Here is a 20,484-nt window from a genome sequence, read left to right on the forward strand (position 1 = left end):
GTCTTTATTGAGTGATCTGAAACATTCCTGTAGTTACTTTGCTGAGACACAAATCTGAATGGTCTGCTAGGAGGCCAGAGTGTACTTGCCACCCATTTACTAGTGAATGGATCACACCTCACACCTGGCATTTGTGCCCCAGCACAGCTTACCTCTTTTCTCATTGGCATCTATGTAGTAATTCTCACACTGTGATTAACTTTTTTTCCTTTGCAGAGTCAGAGAAATATGGAGTTAATAAGGTACATATGTAATGACGTAAAGAGTTTATTTTAATGGCAAAATTTATTTAAGAAGCTTTAGAAATTACCTTGGCCCCATATCTATAGAACCATTAAGAGTCTAAAAAAGATCCCTTGCATTTTTCAGTTACACTTTACTGCTTTTTATAGGGGAAATTATATGTCATAGTGATATTCATGATTCTGGAGACTCATGAAGGTCATGGATGAACACTTTGAGAATGTCAGGGGTCCACGTCTGTGAATAATGAATTATATTTTATTGGCACTCGACTGGATATAACATGTTCTCATTTTTAAGTTGGAAAAACAAGATATAATCTCTTTTATATGATTTTCTTATAATTTGGAGAAGAGTACTATTGCCCTTCCCTGTTTATGAAGGCTCAGTATGTATTACCAGAAGACAAAGAATAATATTTATCCACAAAATTGCAGCCTGACAAATCAACATAGACAACTAAATTCCCCCAACTGAATGCTTTTCCCTTAGTCTATTTCCTGTAACTTAATAACCACTGAGACTTCAATCTGGCCCCCTTCCCAAAATACCTCACACTTCACATGACAATACACGACCTCAATCTGCTTCCACTTGTCACCTTGTTTTGGCTATTAGGATCACACGTATTTAATTGCTGAAGCTGGAAAGCTTAGAACTGGCCAGACTCTTCTCTCAATATCTAATCAGTTACCAAGTAAATCGACGTTAACTCTTCAATGACTCTCAAAAGCAGTTGGGCCTCTCCAGTCCCCTGCCACTGCCCTAGCTGAGACCCAAATCATCTGGCATCACAGTATTCTGACACAGTGCCTCTAACCTGTCCTTCCTCTATCCCCCAAGTTGATAGAGGGTAATTTTTCTCAAAATGCAAATCTTGCATTCATTAGTTTCCACTGAAGATAAAAATATGGTTCCATCAATAACTGGCCAGTGAGTCTGATGCCCATGGGTCTACACATAACACTTTGAGAATTGCATTAGCTGTGAGCTGCTTATTTTCCTAATTATGCTGTGTTCTTTCATACCTCTATGCATTTTTGTATCGATCCAATTCTTGTGCTGCACGGCCTTTTCACTCCTGTACTCTTACCGAATTTCTACTAGACTTTCTAGATTCAATTCGAATGCCACTGCTTCAGGAGAGCCACGTGTGAACCTCTCAGTGGCTCCTCTATCTGGGCTCCTGTGGCCCTGAAAACATGCTATTAAAGCACATGTCACAGTTTACAGCAAGAACGTGGTAACGAAGCTATCTTCTTCCATGATCCACAAGCTCTTGTCTTTGAATCCTAGTATTTAGCGCGATGCTTGGCTCCTGTCACGCAGTGTTTGCTGAATGGAAGGACCAGCGACCTAGATTGGTGGTTACATGGTAAAATGAGAGAAGCATGTTATCAAAGGGCAAAAACTACATTTTTTTGTTAACTCTAACCTGAATCAAGATGCCAGGAAAGTTAAAATAAGGATAGGGTACTTTTAGATCTCAACTGACTTTTAAATTACTCATCACATCTGTCCTTAGCTAAAGACCAACTCTAACCAGCGTCCTGTGCAGCCTAAGTCAGAACATTTCACACCTGGACACTGGATCCAACAAATGCTCAATGACCATGGAAGAAATACTTTAAAAGAAGGTATTGGCTTTAAAAATACAAATGGGGGAAAATGCCTAGTAAAACCTTTTTTTCTTCCCTGTTTGGCATTTCAGAGGGCAATGTCAGACACAGGGCACCACACTGTACACAATGTTCAGCATCTGTGGTGGCAGTCTCCACAGAACAGTTACTGTGATGCCGTTTTTTGTTCACTCATTCATTCACTCACAGAAACTGCTGTGCAGCTACTGCGGGCCAGTCACATGGCACAAGCAAAGGAAAGAACAGGTCCCTGAGATCCAGGATTTTTACAGGACAGATGGATTAGTACAAATGGCCCTGGACTTGTACCATTAAGCAGTTACTATTTAAATCCAGCCTGGTTCCAAAAATGTTCTCAAGTTCTCCTTGTACTTAACAGGTCACAGGTTACCTTGGGCAACCTCAAGAAGGCTGCTAAGCATTCTAATGCAGCCAGTCTGTATCGCAAGCCTAACCCGTCTGGGGACACAGCTACATTCAAAATGCAGCGTTTAGGGTACGTTCACTACTGCTCTAATCTCCCAATGGGTAGGGGTTTGCTGAAAGACGGTTTTCTAAGAAGGAAAAGATTTGGATGAAGGCAGATGATGAGTGAAGCTGAGTTCGAGCTTCAACCAAAACTCTTGGCGTGTTAGGGCACGGAAGAATTCTCTGGATACCCTCACCGTGTAGAGTGGTGCAAAGAAAAGCTTCCAGGGCAAACCCAGTCAGGGAAAGACGTAAATTCACTGCATTTAGCACCATACTGGAGCCCAGACTTCGGCCTTCTTCAGGGTAAAATACTAGGGGAGCTCAAGCCTAATTCTTAACAAACTACATTATAAATGACGGGCCAATCTCAGATATAGCTGCTCCCTTAACCCTTAGGCTGCCCCAAAGGTTCACTGCCGCGTTCCCACCCAGACTCTGGACAGCGCCCCGCCCTTCTCGGTCCCACCCACCCAACCCAGGAGGGGTCCCCACAACCCCCAAGCCCACCCCTGGAGAGCCACCCACTGCAGCCCCGCCCCTCCCAAGACCCACGTGCCGGGCCCCACCCCGGCGCTGGCGGCCCTTTAAACACCCCCACCCTTACGCAGCACCCCCCCAGCCCGACCCGAACGGCAGCCGGAGAGGGACAAAACTCATGGCGTTCAGCCAGCTTCCTCCGCGGATCTCGTCCCGGACTGCCCTGCCCTTGGGGCCTTCCACCCTGGCTCACAGCCCCTGGCGGCCCTGAGCCCGCGGCGGCCCGGCAGAGGAGTGTCGCTACGGCCCAGCTGCGGGGCGGGGCCGGCGGGAGCGCAGGTCTCCGCCGCTGCCACGGCTGCCTCCGCCTGCCTCCGCCTGCTGCTCCGGCCGCCCGCTCGCCCGCCGCTGGGTGCGCTGCACGCGGGGGGCCGCCGCGGTGCAGAGGTTCATGCAGCGGCGGCGGCCGCGGCGGCGGCGGCGGCGGCGGCAGACAGACCCGGCGCTGCCGCCGCCGCCGCCGCCCTCCCCCGGCTCCATGCCGCCACCGCTGCCGCCTCCTCCTCTCCGGCGAGGGGCGGGGGGCTCCGGCCCGGGGTGGGCATCGCTCCTCGCAGCGCCGCTCCCCTCCCTGCCCTCCGCTCGGGCCCTGGAGCTGGCGGGGGCGCCCGCTGCCTTCTAGGAGCGCACGCTCTCCGCGCGCCCTGCGGGAGAGAGGGGGCGGGCGTGGGCGGGGGCGGGCGGGCGTCGGGGCAGCCGGGACCCCGCGAGGCGGCGAGAGGAGGGGGCTGCCTCGGAGGATGCCCGGCGGCGGCTCCCCGCTCTTAGGCGCGAGCTGAGCCGGACCCAGAGCGGGCGGCGCGTCGCCATGCCGGTGTGACGGGCGCCCCCGGCTGCCCGCGCGGTCCCCGGCGCTGCCCCACGCCGCGCCGCGCCGGCGCCGGGCGGCAGGATGGGCTGTATCCAAAGCATTACCTGCAAGGCACGGATCCGGCGCGAGAACATCGTCGTGTACGATGTGTGCGCCACCATCGACCAATGCCCCACGCGCATCGAGGAGACCTCGCCCATCGTCCTGCGCTACAAGACCCCCTACTTCAAAGCTTCGGCCCGCGTGGTCATGCCCCCCATCCCCCGCCACGAGACCTGGGTGGTGGGCTGGATCCAGGCGTGCAACCAGATGGAGTTCTTCAACACCTACAGCGACCTGGGCATGTAAGCGACCGGCCGCGCGGAGTAGGAGCGGGCTTCGTGGCGGGGTCTCTCCTCACCCCGACCCTCCTCCCCAGCTCCTTCTTACTGCTCTCCCCATCCCTTTTATAAACCTTCCTCCCGCCTCCTTTTCCATCTCCCTCCTCCCTACGCTTTTGTTTCAGTGACAGGGCTGATGTGTGTAGGGAGGCTCCTCGCGAAGGCATTTTCTCGCGGTTTGCTTCTGCTTCCCTACGAATGCTAGGAGCACGGTGCGGGGCGGGAAGAACGCTCTGAGGAGGGTTCAAGAGACAGAGGTGGGGGTGGCTGGCTAGTGCCCTGGGAGTTTCGGGGCGCCGTCTGTGGTTTGCAGGGCTTCTGGGGAAGAGTTTGGGGGAACCTGTAGAGAGTAGTGTAGTGCCTGGGGCGCGTGGGCTGTACCGCGCGTGCTTTGGAGAAACCCGAGCCGGTTTGGAGAGGAAGGTCCCAGGCGTCCAGCCTGGACTTGGTCTGCCCTTGTTCCTTCGACTGTTGACTTCGAGCTCTTGTCCCCCGAACCGGAAAGCCTGGAGGCGTTTCCATCCGGAACTGCACCGCCGACAGCCACCTCTCTGGCTCAGCGCCCTCCGGAAGAGTACTGGAGGTGGTGGGAGTGGGAAGGCTCCGGGCGCGTCCCAGCGGAGCGAGGCTGATGGCCTTGTGCGAGCAGCCTCTGATTGGCGTGGTGCGATACGTGTCTGTGCTCAGTGAAAGTATGGGTCTCATGTCGGTCTAGGGTCTTTACTTACTTCAAAACTTTATTCTCCGGCTCTGGGAGGGATTCCCCAGCGCCCACCGCCGAATTCTGTCGGAGAGCTGGGAGCTCTCCAACTTCTTTCAGCAGCGCCGCTCGGCGCGCGCCGGGCTCCGCAGCTGCGGTGGAGACCGGGGATCGCGGCGACTCCTCTGCCGCCAGGGGCCGACAGCCTGACCCGGAACCGCAGGCTGCTGACAGTCGCGTCCAGGACTTTTTTATTAACTAAATTTTCATAACTCCCTGCCAGACTCCTTTCAGAAGTACACTCTGGACAGTTGGCAACTACAATGGCTAAAAGGTTTGGGGCCTGCATTTTGCCTGCTGTTACAATGTAGGTCTAGAACACCCTAATTAGCTTGCAGCCCGTAGGGAAACCCTCTTCTGAAAAGTCAGCCTCATTTCATTAGTAATCTAAAACTCCAGAGTTCCCTAGGTTCATCTTTTGAATATGGATATAAGGTGGGAGAGTTTCCATTTTAAAAGGTCAAACTATCTTTTTAACAGCAGTTTGCAGGCTTTTTATTGCACTTTGGGAGCATGTAAGTTAACACTAGTCATAGGTGCTTAAAGGAATTCTGACAGGTTGCTTTGTCTCTCCTGGCTCCCACTCCCACCCTTTTCCCTACCCCAGAGAGTCTGAACTTTCCTCTCTAATCATAAAAATACAATGCTGGAGAAAGCTCCTTCCAAAGGAAGAAGTGTGACAGCCCGGTTTGCTCTGTCTCTGCACCCAGAGTGTTCTTGCCTTTCCGGAAGGCAGCTGGATGTGAGAAATAGAGGAAATCTTATTTGGGGTGAATTCTGATGGCTCAGACAGTAAAGAATCTGCTTGCAGTTCAAGAGACCCCAGTTCAGTCCCTGGGTTCGGAAGATCCCCTGGAGAAGGAAATGGCTACCCACTCCAGTATTCTTGCCTAAAGAATCACACGGACAGAGGAGCCTGGTGGGCTACAGTCTCAAAGAGTCGGACACGACTGAGCAACTAACACACGTGCCATTTAGAAACATACACCCCCTCAAAAGAATTATTATATCTGAACATGTGTGTCTCTTAAAGATTTTTTTTTTAAAGAAACTTATTATTTCCAGCTAAATCAGAGAAAGCCCCAGACAGGGCAAGGGCATCCTCATGTTTGTTCTCTTGGCCTGGCCCTGACGGCAGTGTGCAGCATTGGCTGAGGGCAGTAATTGCAGCCTGGGGCCACTCTGAGAGACACTAGGAGGGACTGAGCCGAAAGTCTTGCTTTTCCCAAGACTGCACAGCCAAGAGTCTCTGCTGCCTCACATCTCCTGTAAATTAGTAATCTGAAAGTAAATAAATCATTCTTTCATAAAAGAGAATATATTCTACCTCAGGAGAAGTATAAACAGACATGGTAGTTGAACTTTCTTGACTCTATGAGAAGATGTGTCTACATGGGAACCCACTTTAGGGTGTTACTTGGTGTCTGCTGAGAGGGACACAGTCTCCCTGACCCTTCCTTGCTGAGTTCTTGCCTTTGGGATTTAGAGGGGAAAAAAAAAAAAAAAAAAGTTCTGCCTTTAAACTACCACTTTCAGTATTTTAAGATTCTTGCTTTTCATGTTGTTGTTGGCGGGGGACAAAAATAGTCCCCAAGAAATCATAAAGCATATTATTTTAGATTTGTGTCCAGGGGCCTCCTGTCTTTGTGGCTACAATAATGGCTGTGTGTGTTTAAGGCCACTTTGGAGCCTGGATTTGATTGAACCAATTTCCACGAAATGTTTTGGCCCTGAAAACTTGGCCAATGTAAACTTTCTGATAGAAACCCATACTGTATGAAAGTCACTGCAGCCTAATAGTTATTATGTCCATTTTAGCCAGTACCTTGAGTGGAGAAAACACCGCAGGCTGAATTTTCACCCCTGTGTAATGGTCTTGTTACATGAAGCATGGTATGATGAGAGACTATAGGTTATAAAACTGCCTTTTTCAACATTTAAAAGGGCCTATGCCAGAGGAAACCTGCAACTTAAAATGCCAAGAAAACTTTATCTATAGGTTTAAAGAAAACATGAGCTTTCATGGTTTAAATTTCTCCACATTTCCAAGAAAGGGAAGTCTTCTACAGGAGCATTTGAAATAGCTGATGGTCAGGATGGCGAGAGCTTAATTTGAACTTGAACTCAAGTGACTTGAAACTCCCCCTACTGATTCTGTAGGAAGCAGGCTATTAATGCTTGTGGCCCCCATTTCTTTCTCATTTGGCCCTGATGAGCCTGCTCCTGCAGCCCTGCCAAGACTGCTGCAAGGCTTCATCCTTCAGGGGGGAAGAACCACGGGATTTTCTCAATCAACTCATCAATAAACAAGTGTTTATTTTACCAACAGTTGTACCAGTGCCAGCAAAGAAAACAAAGGAATAAGCAGGCAGCTTCAGTGTTCCTCAGTGCAGGAGGAAAGGAGGGGCACAGGCAGAAAAGGCCAGTGCTCCCAAGTAGTATAGGAGAAATGCCAGTGAAAGGGACCAGGCCAAGTGTTCTAGATCTGTAAAGACTCAAGCTGGATGCAAGGGATGGGTGAGATTCAGCCAGGCAAGGAGGAGGGACTAGTTCTAAAGGGCAAAAATAGCAACTACATGGAGGTAGGAAAATAGAAAGGGGCACAGAAAGGCAGGAGAGGAACTTTCAAGGTGAAGAACAGTGGGGGGTAAAGTCAGAAAGGGTCTGTTGGGAAGGCCTAGAAGAGTGGATCTGGAAAAGGGAAGGTTGAGATCAGATCTTCTAACCAAAAGAGTATGAGAAAGCGCTTCATACCCTTTCAGTGACTCTTGGGCATACAGGAGCTTTGCAGTAGAGACTTAAGACCCTTATGATGGAACAGGGCTTTCGTTTTGTTTTGTTTTTTCTAATTTATTGATATAGGTGACTTACAGTGTTGTGCCAATTCCTGCTGTACAGTGGAGTGATTAGCCTATATATATATTTGAGAGGGGCTCAGCCCATAAGGAATCCACAGCAATGTGGGAGACTGGGTTCTATCTCTGGGTTGGGAAGATCCCCTGGAGCTGGGCGTGGCAACTCACCCCCATATTCTTGTCTAGAGAATCCCATGGACAGAGGAGACTGGCAGGCTACAGTCCATGGGGTCACAAAGAGTCAGACATGACTTGGGTGACTAAGCACAAGCATATATGTGTGTACACACACAGACACAGATACACACACGCACACATTCTTTTCTGTTGCGGTTTATCACAGGATAGAGCACAGTTCCTGTAACAGCGCAGTAGGCCCTTGTTGTTTATCTGTTGTATGTGTGATAGTTTGCATCTGCTAATCTCAGGCTCCCAATCCATCCCTCCCTCCACCCCATGATGGAAGTTCTGAGTGCTAGAGTACAATGCCCAAGAATAAGGAGTGGGGTTCATGTGCCAAAGATGCAGGCAGAGCTGAGGGGGAGAGTCGGCAGTGGCTGAAGGCCCTTCCCGCTCCCTCCGCGCCTAGGCGTGCTGTCTTCTAGAGCTGTCAGGGTCAGCTGTGGTCAGCTTAGGGCTGATGGTGGAGGGCTTGGAGAGCCTTGGCCTGGGTGCAGCTTGAGGAAGTGGGGGCTCACACCTCACCTTCAGGAGACAGCTCCTGCCTGTCTCTCTCCTCCCGCAGAGCCAACATTACTGAGGGTTTGACTGTACCCACCCACCTCTGTTACCGTTTCAGTTTATTCCAAGCTGGTTTCTCTCAGTTCCAAATTTGCGCTTGCTCAGTTCGTCTGGGCTTTCCATATTTCCAGATCCAGCAGACACTTACCTTTTCATCAACATTCCGCATGGTTGACAGTTTCCTGTGTCTTGAATCACTTCCATCATTTAGCTCTCCTGCTGTTTTTCTGGCTGTTCCTCTATCTGACCTCAAAATGCAGTTCATTGGGACACTTCTCATTCTGTACTGGAGGGATAGTTATTTCACCCATCCCAAGGGCACCAGATGGCCTTTGGGATACAGAGTCACCTGCAGTACAGGCGTATGTGTCTACACAGTTTCCACTTGGCTGGCTGGAAGAAATCTCAAGCTCAATGTATCCAAACCTGCACTCTTGATCTCTGCTATAGCTCCCACCCGAAAGCTGCACCTCTGCCATTCTTTCCCATTTTAGTAATACCTTCAGTCCCTGGGTTGCCTTAGCTGAAAATCTGTTTATCACTGTAGATACTTCCCCATACATTCATTCCATTATCAAATCCTGCTGATCCCATCCCGCAGATAACTAATCCAGCCACCACTTTCTATGCCCACCTCTTCCAGTGTAGGACATGTCATCATCGCCTATCACTTGCTCCAACAGAGGATTTCTGACCAAACTTGCCTCCTCTGTTCTTGCCCTCCATCCAGCCTATCCCCCATATGATAGTCAAGTGACATTTTAAAAGTGTAAATGCTGTTGCTTTCTTGCTTAAACCCTTTAATGGCTTCCCATTACAATCCCAGGATAAAATTTGCAAATCTCTTCCCACTCTGAATTTCTGCTCTTAAGCCCCTTCAACCTTTTTTCATTTCTTCAGAGGAACTAGCTTTATCCTGATTCAGAACTTTTCTACGTGCTGCTCTCTGTCTGAAATGCTCTACACACCTACCCTTTTCTAGCAAATTCCTACTCCTCATTCAGGTCTCAGCCCTGAGTTCATAGTTTGTATTAGGGTTCTCCTGTTCTCTTGAGTAACACACTACTCTTTTCGTTGTTACTGTTAGTAAGCAAGTATTTATATGTTTATGTAACTCCTGATTTATCTACAAGACTGTAAGCCCCATTAAAGCAGGTATTATATACATTTTATTTCCCTGTGAATAGTGCTTGGCCCATGACAGGTGTTAAACATTTGATCAAAATAAAGTGAAGTCGCTCAGTTGTGTCCGGCTTTTTGCGACCCCGTGGACTGTGGCCCACCAGGCTCCTCCGTCCATGGGATTCTCCAGGCAAGAATACTGGAGTGGGTTGCCAGATCAAAATAAAGGAGTCCTTTTTCTAACCTCAAATAGTCTGTGTCCCTTTCAAAAAATCATGTCTTTCTGGAAAATTAGCCTTTCGTGTAAAACCTAGTGCTAATGCTACAAATCTCTCCAACTCCCGACTCTCCAGCAGTCGCTTAACACACGAGCGAGTGAACGCCGCCGTGCTTTTGTGTCATTTTGAGCTGCATTGTCCCACGAGATTCCCTGCTCCTCAAGCCAGGGGGCGTGTCTGTCACTTCCTCTGTTTCCCTGCGGTGTTCTGCACACCAGGAGTGCGGTTCAGTAAACACTGAGGCCCGACTGTCATGTCACCTGCTGCAGAGTGGCATTCAGCATCTGCCCAAGGAGCTGGGACATGGGAACCGTGTCGTAGCACAGTTCCACCTGCATCAGTAACTCATGGCCTGAACTCCAGGACTTCTGGAGGTGATGGTCCTAGCCAGCACTTAAGCACCTGGCCTAGTAGGGTGATTGCCCCTGAAGCAAACACTGCCCCTGTTCAGGGCAGCATGTGCAGCATAGCTTTGAGCGTGGCCCTCACTGGTCATCGAGATGCCTCCTTCACGCACTTTGCTCTTGCGGACCAGCTCGGCTCATGCGTCCCAGGAGCCGGATGAGTGTGCAGGTGCGTGTCCCACCAGGCCCAGTGTTCCTCAGCAGCTGGTGGCCCCGTCCTCAGTCTCCCTGTGGAGACCAGAACCAAAACCCCTCCCCGATAACCATGACACCCCCAGTCAGGGCCCCCATTATCTGGAAGTAGTGAAGGCTAGTCCTCACCAGAAACGATGGGGACCCTGTCCCAGAGCATCAGATGGGAAAGCAGGATCCAATTCCCTTATTAAAGTCCTGAGTGCCCTTGAAAGGGAGGCAGCCTAACCCTTTGCCTCTAATCTTCTCCATCTCGGCGAAAGAGGAGCAGCAGCAGATTAGCTGGTCTTATCAGGAAGCATTAATCTCACTGGAGATAAAGCACAACTCTGGAGTTGGAGGGGGTTGGAGGAACAGGCAAGGAAACATGATTCAGAAAAAGAAGGGGAGCAGTACGTGGGAGTTAAAATGTGGCTTGTGTAGCATGGGCTGCTGAAACACAGCTGCGCTGGGTGGAGAAAGCAGGACAGGCGAGCTGGGAGGTGTGGGCCTGCAGGGTGTCAGCGACCTTCCATGTGAGAGCAGCGGCGGGTACTGTTTGCGGCGTGAGATCTGCAGATGCTTCATGTTCCAGGTTCAAGAAGGCTGCAGGTTGAGTCAGGAAATGCAGAATCTAGTGTGAGACGCAAGATCCCCTTCCCTCCAATTTGTGGAGTGCTCTGATCTTGTCTCACCCTCCCTATTATGACCCTGGGAGCTAGATGCTCTGATTATATCTGTTGAGAAAACTAAGGCTCAGGGGGTCAGAGGACTTGCCTGAGATCATGCATCTAGTTGGTGGCTGAGCTGAATCTTTGTGAGAGGGTGGGGCCAGGAGGGTGGAGTACCAGGTCCATCCATCCCTGAGCTCATTCCCTGGGAGCAGGGGGACACCTCCTCACCTCTCAGGGACCCAAGCTGGCCAGGACTGCAGGTTTTAGTCCTGTGCTCTCTCCTCCAGGATCTTCCCTGAGGCTCACATGTCAGCCCGGATGGGCAGCCCTGGACCCCACAGAGTCACACAGACTCCTCAGTTATTGTACTTGTGAGCCCATTCATCCCTCAAACTCTCCACACAATTGCTGTTTGGACAGGTGATTAGGAGGAAAAAGAGGACCCTCTTCTGGTAGTGGGAAGGACCCCTGGCTCTACCCTCACTTCGCAGAAATTCCGCTGGCTCCTAGGAATTCTTATACTGTTATTGCAAGGTTCACCCAGGCCACTGGGTTAGCTGTGTGGACCCCACTCCCTCAGCAGCTCTGACACAAGCCAGTTGGAACTGTTCACTGTGCCGGTTGAGGGTATACCAGCTATCTTTCCAGCACAGGGATGTGAATCAGAAGACCTTGGATTCGATTCCGAGCCATCTGACCTTCGGCAGATCCTTTAACAATCTAGTGTCTAGTTTGCATTCATGTAAATAGACAGCAAAAAGTCCCATCCTGTCTGCTTGGCTGGGGGTCAGGAATCAAGTGAGATGAAAACTGAAAGTGCTCTCCAAACTAGTGTATTGTGCACATGTGTTTTTTTGTTTTGTTTTTTTTTATAGAGCATGACTGTTATTGAGCTTCCCAGGTGGCTCAGCAGTAAAAAATCCGCCTGCCAATGCAGGAGATGTGGGGTCAATCCCTGGGTTGGAAAGATCCTCTGGAGAAGGAAAGGGCAACCCACTCCAGTGTTCTTGCCTGGAGAATCCCATGGATGGAGGAGCCTGGTGGGCTACAGTCCATGGGGTCGCTAAGAGTCAGACATGACAGAGCGACTAAACAGCAACACGGCTGTTGTTACTAGAGGGTGACTCTGGATCAGCCTCAAGGAATAGGGACGTTGTGGCTTCCCGGGCAGAGAGAAGCATTCACACTCTGGGGAAGGGTCCCTTGTGCATGAGCCACCCTCCCCCAAGTCCCACTCAGAGTCAGAGGGGAGGAGAAAGGCTCACTGTATATTCAGAGCCAGGGCTCTTTTTCATTCATACTCAGAGGAAGTGGGTAGCTGCTACCTTTTGTCCCACCCAGAGGTTGCCCTTCCAGATCTGCTCTGAGCTGTGGACTCTGGGCAGCAGCCAGGACCCTGCCGCTCCCAGTCCTTGGCGCTATGCCTGCATCTCAGCCAGGTCCTCATGGGGACTGCCTGCCCTGCCCCAGACCCCCTGATGTCAGTATCAGTTAGGCCCCAGATGAGAAGTCGAGGACTTGGGGCTGGAGTGATACTGTGCTGTCCCTTTTCAGGAAGGTCTGGAGTTTCCAGCCTGGGTGGACAGTGAGACCCACACCTGAAATAATTTGTGTCCAGAACTATTTTTAATACATTCTTCCTGATACATCTTTAGTAGATCTTTAACTTATACGTTCATGAATGTGTCTCTGTAGAAGGGAACCTCACATAATCCTGAAATCATGAGACCTGTGTAGGACAGCCATTTTTCCTATTTTAGATAAGCAAGCTGATTAAATAACTCATGTATGTGCTCAAGGCCACTGTGGTGGGCACTGGTAGAATCAGGGCTGCCTCATGCCCTCCTGTGCCAAGTGCATGGTCTGTGCCAGCCCTGTACAGGAGGTGGGGATGAGAGAGGCCATCCCCAGGGTTGTGTACATGGAGCACCAGGGTCAGTCGGTGCACAGGCATTTTGGAGGGCACCATTTATGGTCTCTGAAGATAAGAGTGGGCAGATAGGAACATCCAAATGTGTTCCAAAAAAGCAAACAGAAATTTTCAGGCTGTCCAATTAAGCAAAATAAATAAGGCTGTGTGTCACCTGACGGCACCTCAGTGGGGTTACTGTGACAAGCCTGTCTCAAAAAGCCTCTGGCTGACTGACTCTCTTGAGACCTGACCTTTCCAAGCTGGTGTGTGGGCTGTGTCAGGCCAGGGTGCTTAAAGGCTGTCAGAAGTCTGGCTAATGGGAAGCAGTAAATGGGCATCCTCAGTCAGCAAGCTCAGCAGCATCCTGAAGGGACAGGCAGGCCAGGGAGGTCACGGTTTGTGGGCATAAGTGGTGACAGGGACAGCCTTTGGCAAGGCTGGAAACTGCCAGAAACAGGCAAAGGAAATGTTCCTTTGCCCTGGGCATTGAGTAAGGGGAGTGAGTCAGGATCTGGCATGTGTCAGGAGGGAAGGATGAAGGAGAATGAGAGGTGGCTTTCTCCCCCGCCCCCCTCCTCCCAAGAGCCACCAGCTGAGCCTCCATTCCAAAATGGCACATGACCGCCTTCACACCAAAGCCTGGGCAACTCGCTTCAAGACCAGGTTTTAACTGGCTCAATATCTGAGACTCTTTCAAATTTCCATAAATAAACTTCACTTTTTTTTTTTTTTTTTTGAGGAAGGATAAGAGATTTGTGCTAAAGAACTAAACCCATATTCCTGTTGAAGATGTCTTCTTGGCCCTTGGAGCCAGGGAGCTTGTCTTCCTGGGACACATGTACACTTTAAGAAATGGGCAGGCGTTAGGCTAGTGTCTGTCTCCCCACGAGGCTGTAAACAATGTATTCAACCTAATGATGATCACAGCCACCATTTGTTGAAGACTTCGCCAGTGCTAGATGCTTTGTATGCACTGAGAGATGGGTACCATACTATCCCCACACTAGAGATGACAAAACCAAGGCCCAGAGACAGTGGGTAACTTCCCCAGCATTACCCAACTCACAAGCAACAGAGCTAGGATCAGAACCCAGAATTGCCGTGACTCCTTACGATATTTCACCGCCGCATTAAGGCCAACTGGTCGAGTGAATGGATGAACCCATGGATGAGCAGAGAGCGTTCAGGATCATGCCTTGAGTGCTTGCTTTTGTCCTTGCTGTGGAGACTTAGGGAACAGAGGGTTTAAATCACTTCGGAAGCAGCCAGTCTCGTCGCCTCCCAGCTGGTTTGCTCAGCTGGTCCAGGCATGTTAATGAGATCAGGTCTTGGGGTCAGACCCAGGGGACCCTCGCAGCACCCAGGTCAGCACTCCCTCCCCTTCCAGCTGCCTCGCACAAGGCTGCTTCTAGCTACCAGTCCTAGCAGACTCTAGGTTACAGGGCAGAGGCACAGCCAGGAAAATGTGAGTGGCGGGCAACAGAGTCACCCTTGACCTGGGGGTGTTAGGGCCGTGTGAGAAATCACGTAGCCCAGCTGCTCACGTTACAGACGCGGACAGTGAGCTCCAGAGAGGCTCACTGACAGCGAGTGAGTGCTGGAGCCGGGAAGAGAGCCGGGTCTCTCTGACTCCACCGCCCACGTTCCTCACCACCAGGCTCCACCGGGCCTGAAGGGGAGCAGGTAGCTCACTCCGTGAGTCAAGGCTGGGACACCTCGGTCTGTAATGCAGTCGTCAGGGGTCCGTGCCACCTATTTTCCTGTCCCCCCGTTTGTTGAGGGTCCGAGTCTGTGGGCCGCCCAAGGGAGGCCAGAGCACAGCCCTTCCACACAGAGAGGAACTCAGAGGGGCCCCGGGGAACGGCTACCCAGGTGCCAGGAGCACAGAGACCAGCCTCTTCCCTGTGTCCATAGGCAGTGATTAGCAAACCAGAAAGGAGAGGGGCTCCCCGGAGACGCCCAGAACAGATGGCAGGAAACGGGAGGGCTTGGCAGCCAGGGGAGGAGGCATGCATGGAAAAATTGACAATTGAGATTCGGCCTGGATGCCCAACAACCCAGAATCCATTTCCTCTGCCCCTCAATGCTCCCCATCCCCAGCCCAAGTGCCGAGGCCATCCTCGGACCCCTGGTCCCCTGCCCACAGGCAGCAGGGTAGCTCCAGGGCCCCTGGCAGCTCCAGAAGAAATGAGATCCAAGTGATGTCAGAGATGACAGATTGTGAGGGGGCCAGGGCCCTCCCCTGACAGCAGGGCTCAGCTGGGTGGCCCCTGTGGAGCGGAGCAGATGGGGAGTCTGAAAGGGAGATCCTGGAAGCCTGGAGACTGTTTCTATTGTGGCTTTTAGTTGGGTTTTCTCCATTTTTTTTCCTTTTATGTTTTGTGAACTCGATACAGTTTAACGTTGGGTTCTGATCCAGTTGGGCTGTGTCTACTTACTCTAAAGGTTCTGATCCAGTTGGGCTGTGTCTACTTACTCTAAAGGAGGTAAGGGCGGGGAGGAGCGGGAGCAAGCAGGCTGGGCTACAGCACAGTTTGCTTTGCCCTTGTTGGGATCTGAGGGATGGGTTAGAGGAAGAGGGAGCTGACTTTGTGCATCCATCCAGCCTGTCACCTCTGCCTATCTGACTAAATCCAAGATCTTTGCACCACTCCAGGCTGCCTCTCCTGAGGAAGATTCTAGAAGTTCAGCATCATGTCAGGGAGTCTGCTTTCTCCAACATGGTCCCATTCTAGCCTTGGCCTTCCCTTTCAAAACTTGTTCTAGTGTGGTCCCATTCCAGCCTTAGCCCTTCCTTTCAAAACCTGTACTAGTGACCTACCTCTGGCATTCTCTAGAGGCCTTCATGGAGGAGGAGGCCTCTTTAGGTGTCCTGTCTGATCAGCCTATATTTGGGAAGGCTTTGCCTGCCTTCATCCCTGTCCCACACTTGTGCTGTCTCCGTGTCCATCTCAGTATCTCCCTGCTTGCCCTCTGACCCTGTCTCTGGTCAGGCGCTCTTTCAAGCTGTTGAGCTTTAGCCAGATGCCTGCTCCCAGGCCCCCTGTCTCCTGGCCCTCCTTGTCAGGCTTACTCTCTCCCTCTGAGGGGGGAACACACGTGCAGAGGGGGCTGCTGCCAGAGAAGCTCACACACGCCTCTGTCCTCCTTGGACCCTCCAAGCCTGTCCTGGACTTCCACCTTCATCTCATGAGTGTGCATGATCTCTGTAAAGAAAACTGCTTGTGCCTTAAATGGGCAACTAAACTAGTTCTGGAGGTCTGATGAGGCAGCTGGAACAGCTAGAACCAGAGCACCAGAGACAGCCTCAGAGCAGGTGGGGGCAGGGGTGAGGGGATCAGTGTGACCAGCATTCAGACCTAGTCAGCACACAGTCTGCAGCAGAGAGAGGGGGCATGAAAGGAGGTTCAGAACCTGCTTTACAGCCCTTGGCTTCCCAGCAACCATCAGAAAGGCCTGGGTGTCCAGAGCAGACCCTCAGACAGAGAGGACAAGTGGCAGGGGTAGACGCAGTCCAGGGGAACCATAGGCAGCCTCATTCCTGCCCAGCATGCTGAGACAAGCTCTGGATGCTTTGTCCTCCCAGGTGTGAACGTGGCGGGAGGCGGGGGTGGGGGGGCTGGCCCATCCTTGTTTGGACCCCACCCCACACGACCGATACCAGAGAACAACCTCCCACAGAGGCTTCCCTGCAGAAAGCCCCCCCAGGAAACTTTCTCCACATGGGTAGTCGAACTGAGAGGCTTCTGAGATGGAAGGGAGCCAGGAACTCCAAAGTGGTCTCTCTGCAGCCAAGGCAAACATCCTCCTGCCCAAGCCACTGCCGGCTCCTCTCAGATGTCCCTGGAAGAGTTCATCTTTTCAGGACCTAAATCCCACTGGGAACCTAGACCATCTGGCTACTAGTGGGGTTGCTAAATCACTGTTGAAAAGACTTTCAGAAATGGACCTGATACATAATTAGATGGAGAGTTGGACCCAGAGCAAGGCTGACAGAGGGGGGTCTTGGTGCAGATGCTCTCTCGCAGAAACCCCCAGGCCTCACCGCCGAATGGAAGGGGAGAATTGGTCCACATGAGAAAGTAACATTTGTCGACATGAGAAAGTTTTCATGGAAACTGTCAACCTTAGGGTCTGTGCACTTTCCGCCAAGTGGCCAGTGGGCTTTCACCGAATGGTTGAATAGTGGTGTCGATCCCACACTAAAGCTGAGACATGGCTACAGTCCTCATGAAGGATTGTTTGTGTCCAAACAAACAATGGTTTCCTCTCCACTCACAGAGGCCATAGTTTCTGCAGTTTGTATCAATGCCTTCAGACTTGAGTTTGAGGAGTCAGAGGCCAGGTACCCCTACAATTGGACAAACAACCACTGTTTAATCAGACAAACAACCACTGTTGAGCCAAGAAGAGTGGGGATGCTTCTAGATCAGAACACAAGCATGTTTATGTGGTTATTCTGAGAAAGAAATCCCCTACTTGGATACCAAGAGGTTTTTTTCAAGATTTACCCTCAGCATCTGGTGCCTCCTGAAATGTCTGGTTGTCAGAATTGGTATCTAGAGTTACGTGCCAGTGTCTGTGTCCATGAGAAGGAAAAGCACCTTGGAGTGTTGCCATGCCATCTTGAAAGAACAAAGACATTGAAAAAGTATTCTCCTAGAAATATCTCCAGTTAAATGGAAGCAGAGTAGCCAGAGAGAAAGAAGTGGGTGGGATGGTCAGGCTGTCTTCACTGGGACAGGTCAAGGGCTAAGTATATATCTACAGTTCAAGAGCGCAGACCAGTTTACAAGGTCACAACGAAACTCCTGAACTGTTACAAGCTTCATGCGGTTGTTTCCAGTCTTAAGCATTCATTTTCTTCAGATGCATCCCTGTTTGTCAACAGTGGGATATTTACATGACCCAGGATAGAACTGAGGTGGGTCTCCCTGGCAGAAATCACTTTTCATAGGAGCTCAAAATCCCAGTACCAGGCCACTCCATTTAACTTCTGAACATTCCCGATGGGCTTCTATGTATGCTTTAAACGAATGTATTTTTACTGTCTCTTATGTCCATGAGCTCAAGCTTGTTAGCTGTGTTATGGAAATAGTGTATATTCTTGCCAAGTTCTATCTGCTCGGTCTATCAGTGACAGAGAAAGTCTGTTGGAATTTCTTTCTTGCTTGGGTATTGAAGACTCCTCCTGCAGGGCTGTCTACTGTCATTTTATGCATTTTGAGCCTGAGCGTGTTACCTGTTTGATTTCCAGTGTCCTCTTCATTTCTGACTCCTGGGGATTTGTTTTGCAACCCCAACTGTGGATCCAGTAAGAAATTTGTAACGGAGGGTTTTTCAAGATATTTAGTCTACCACGATTATGATTTGTGTACGAGATTCTTCTGTTCCTCAACTACAGACAGAGCTTTTAGTGGCTACTTTTTCCAATGTGAAGGGATGCCTTTCAAAGCAAGCTGCCTGTCTAGGCAAGGTGTTAAGGTGCTTTGATAAAAAGAGCTGAAGTTTCTTAGCACTGACATTGAGGGTGAAGAGGGGAGACAAGGCACTGTGAGGATCTTGGGCCCACAGCTAAGGACAAGAGTGTCCAACAAGACCCCTGCTCTGTACTGGGCATGAATGACAGGTGCAAACCACTACCTCAGTGGCCCAGTGCCTCTGCAGTGTGGTAAGCGACTGCTGAATGATGATTGCATTTGCCAACCATTTGTACACAATTCAGGGCCCAAGATGGCCTTGGCAGGACAGAGTGTTCTGCTGGAGAAGAAGCTGCTTTCCTAAGAAACCTCAAGGCCCCACTCAAGCACAGGCATCCTCAGTGACTCTCTATAGTGGCAGAGACATGAGTTGGCTCAAGATTCCCCACTCTCCTTCCCTGGGCCTTCCCCCTGAGGCTCGCTTTGCACTGGCATTTGGCTTCTGGCAAATGGTGAGCTTGTTTAACCTCCTTCTGTTCCAGATGGCTCTGAGAAGGACCAACAGGAGGAAGGAGGGTGGGAGGGCAGCTGGGAGGCAAAGCTGTCTACTATTTGGAAGGCATACCCAGGAACCCCTGAGAAGGCATACATGCCTGGCATAGCCCTGGCACTCAGCAGGCTGACTCTCTCCAGAGGTAGGGGCTGGGGGTGGAGATTCCCTGTATCGAGCTATTTAGGGCTGTGGAGATCTCAAGGTGGTTGGGGCCATATAAAGCTCGACTTTGATAACGAAAGACAAAGCTAGCACATCAGTGTTTACAAAAACGCTTTCAAGTATGTTACCTCTGTTGAACTTCATGCTCACTCTTAGAGATGATATTATTGTCCATATAACAAGGGGAAAACCAAGGCTATGTAAGTTGTAAGTGATTTGGCAGGTTAAGTGAGGAAGTGGTCACACTTGCTATCTGATTCCAAGTTGATTGTTCCCTTTAGGCCGCTGATATTGGAATAAAAAACACTGATAGACCTTTGGAAGCTGAAATGATGTTGAAATTCCCTGCTCTGACTCCTTTAAATTTTTTGCAGGTTAAAAGAAGAGAGAGAAAAAAAAACCCAAACATAAAAAGAGGTAAAAGGAATTGTCCAAGGTCATACAAAAAGTAAAGTGGCAGACCACTTAGCAGTCCTCAAAGGATTGCGTTTATTTTAAAACTGTGTGTTTCTGATAGCATTTCAATTCAGTGAATTTCATTTTTTATGAAAGCTTATCATTTCTTTGGGAAACAAACTCCATACTGTAATGATAGTCTACAGGAATGGCTAGCCTAATAGACAACTATATTGGTAAGAAAGGTCCTGAACCACAATTGTCAGCCGGGCCTCCTGAGTTCCAACTGGTCGAATGAATTGTTTCCTCCCTCAAGTCCATTTAGTACCCATCAGATATCTGAGCTGTGTAACCCACTTGGCTGTCAGTGTAGGTCCTTTCCTAACCCAGAGATCTATTATTGATTCATCACCTAATAAGCACAAGATGAACAGGAGATGTTAGGTGTTTTACACAAATTGTTGTTCAGTAGCTCAGTCATGTCTGACTCTGTGACCCCGTGGACTGCAGCACGCCAGGCTTCCCTGTCCCTTACCATCTTGTGAAGCTTGCTCAAACTCCTATCCTTTGAGTTGGTGATGCCATCCAAGCATCTCATCCCCTGTTGTTCCCTTCTCCTCCTTGGTTCAATCTTTCCCAGCAGCAGGGTCTTTTCCAATTAGTCATTTCTTTGCATCAGGTGGCCAAAGTATTGGAGCTTCAGCTTCAGCATCAGTCCTTCCAGTGAATATTCACAGTTTGATTTTCTTTAGGATCTGGTTCAATCTCCTTGCAGTCCAAGGGGCTTTCAAGAGTTTTCTCCAACACCACAGTTCAAAATCATCAGTTCTTCAGCGCTCAATCTTTTTGTGGTCCAACTCTCACATCCGTACATGACTACTGGAAAAACCATAGTTTTGACTATATGAACCCTTGCCAGCAGGGTAATGTCTCTGCTTTATGATATGCTGCCTA

General features: G+C 50.2%; 1 protein-coding gene across 1 annotated transcript in view; it reads left to right on the plus strand.

The window, feature by feature from the left end:
- Positions 1-3,783: 3,783 nt before the first annotated feature.
- Positions 3,784-20,484, plus strand: part of FAM78B (family with sequence similarity 78 member B) — a 91,919-nt gene continuing 75,218 nt past the window's right edge. The window contains exon 1 of the mRNA XM_052637828.1: positions 3,784-4,046. Within this exon, the coding sequence (XP_052493788.1) occupies positions 3,784-4,046 (263 nt within the window). The remainder of the gene's footprint in view (positions 4,047-20,484) is intronic.

This window comes from Budorcas taxicolor, chromosome 3 (genome assembly GCF_023091745.1).
Source record: "Budorcas taxicolor isolate Tak-1 chromosome 3, Takin1.1, whole genome shotgun sequence".
In the NCBI taxonomy this organism is placed as follows: domain Eukaryota; kingdom Metazoa; phylum Chordata; class Mammalia; order Artiodactyla; family Bovidae; genus Budorcas; species Budorcas taxicolor.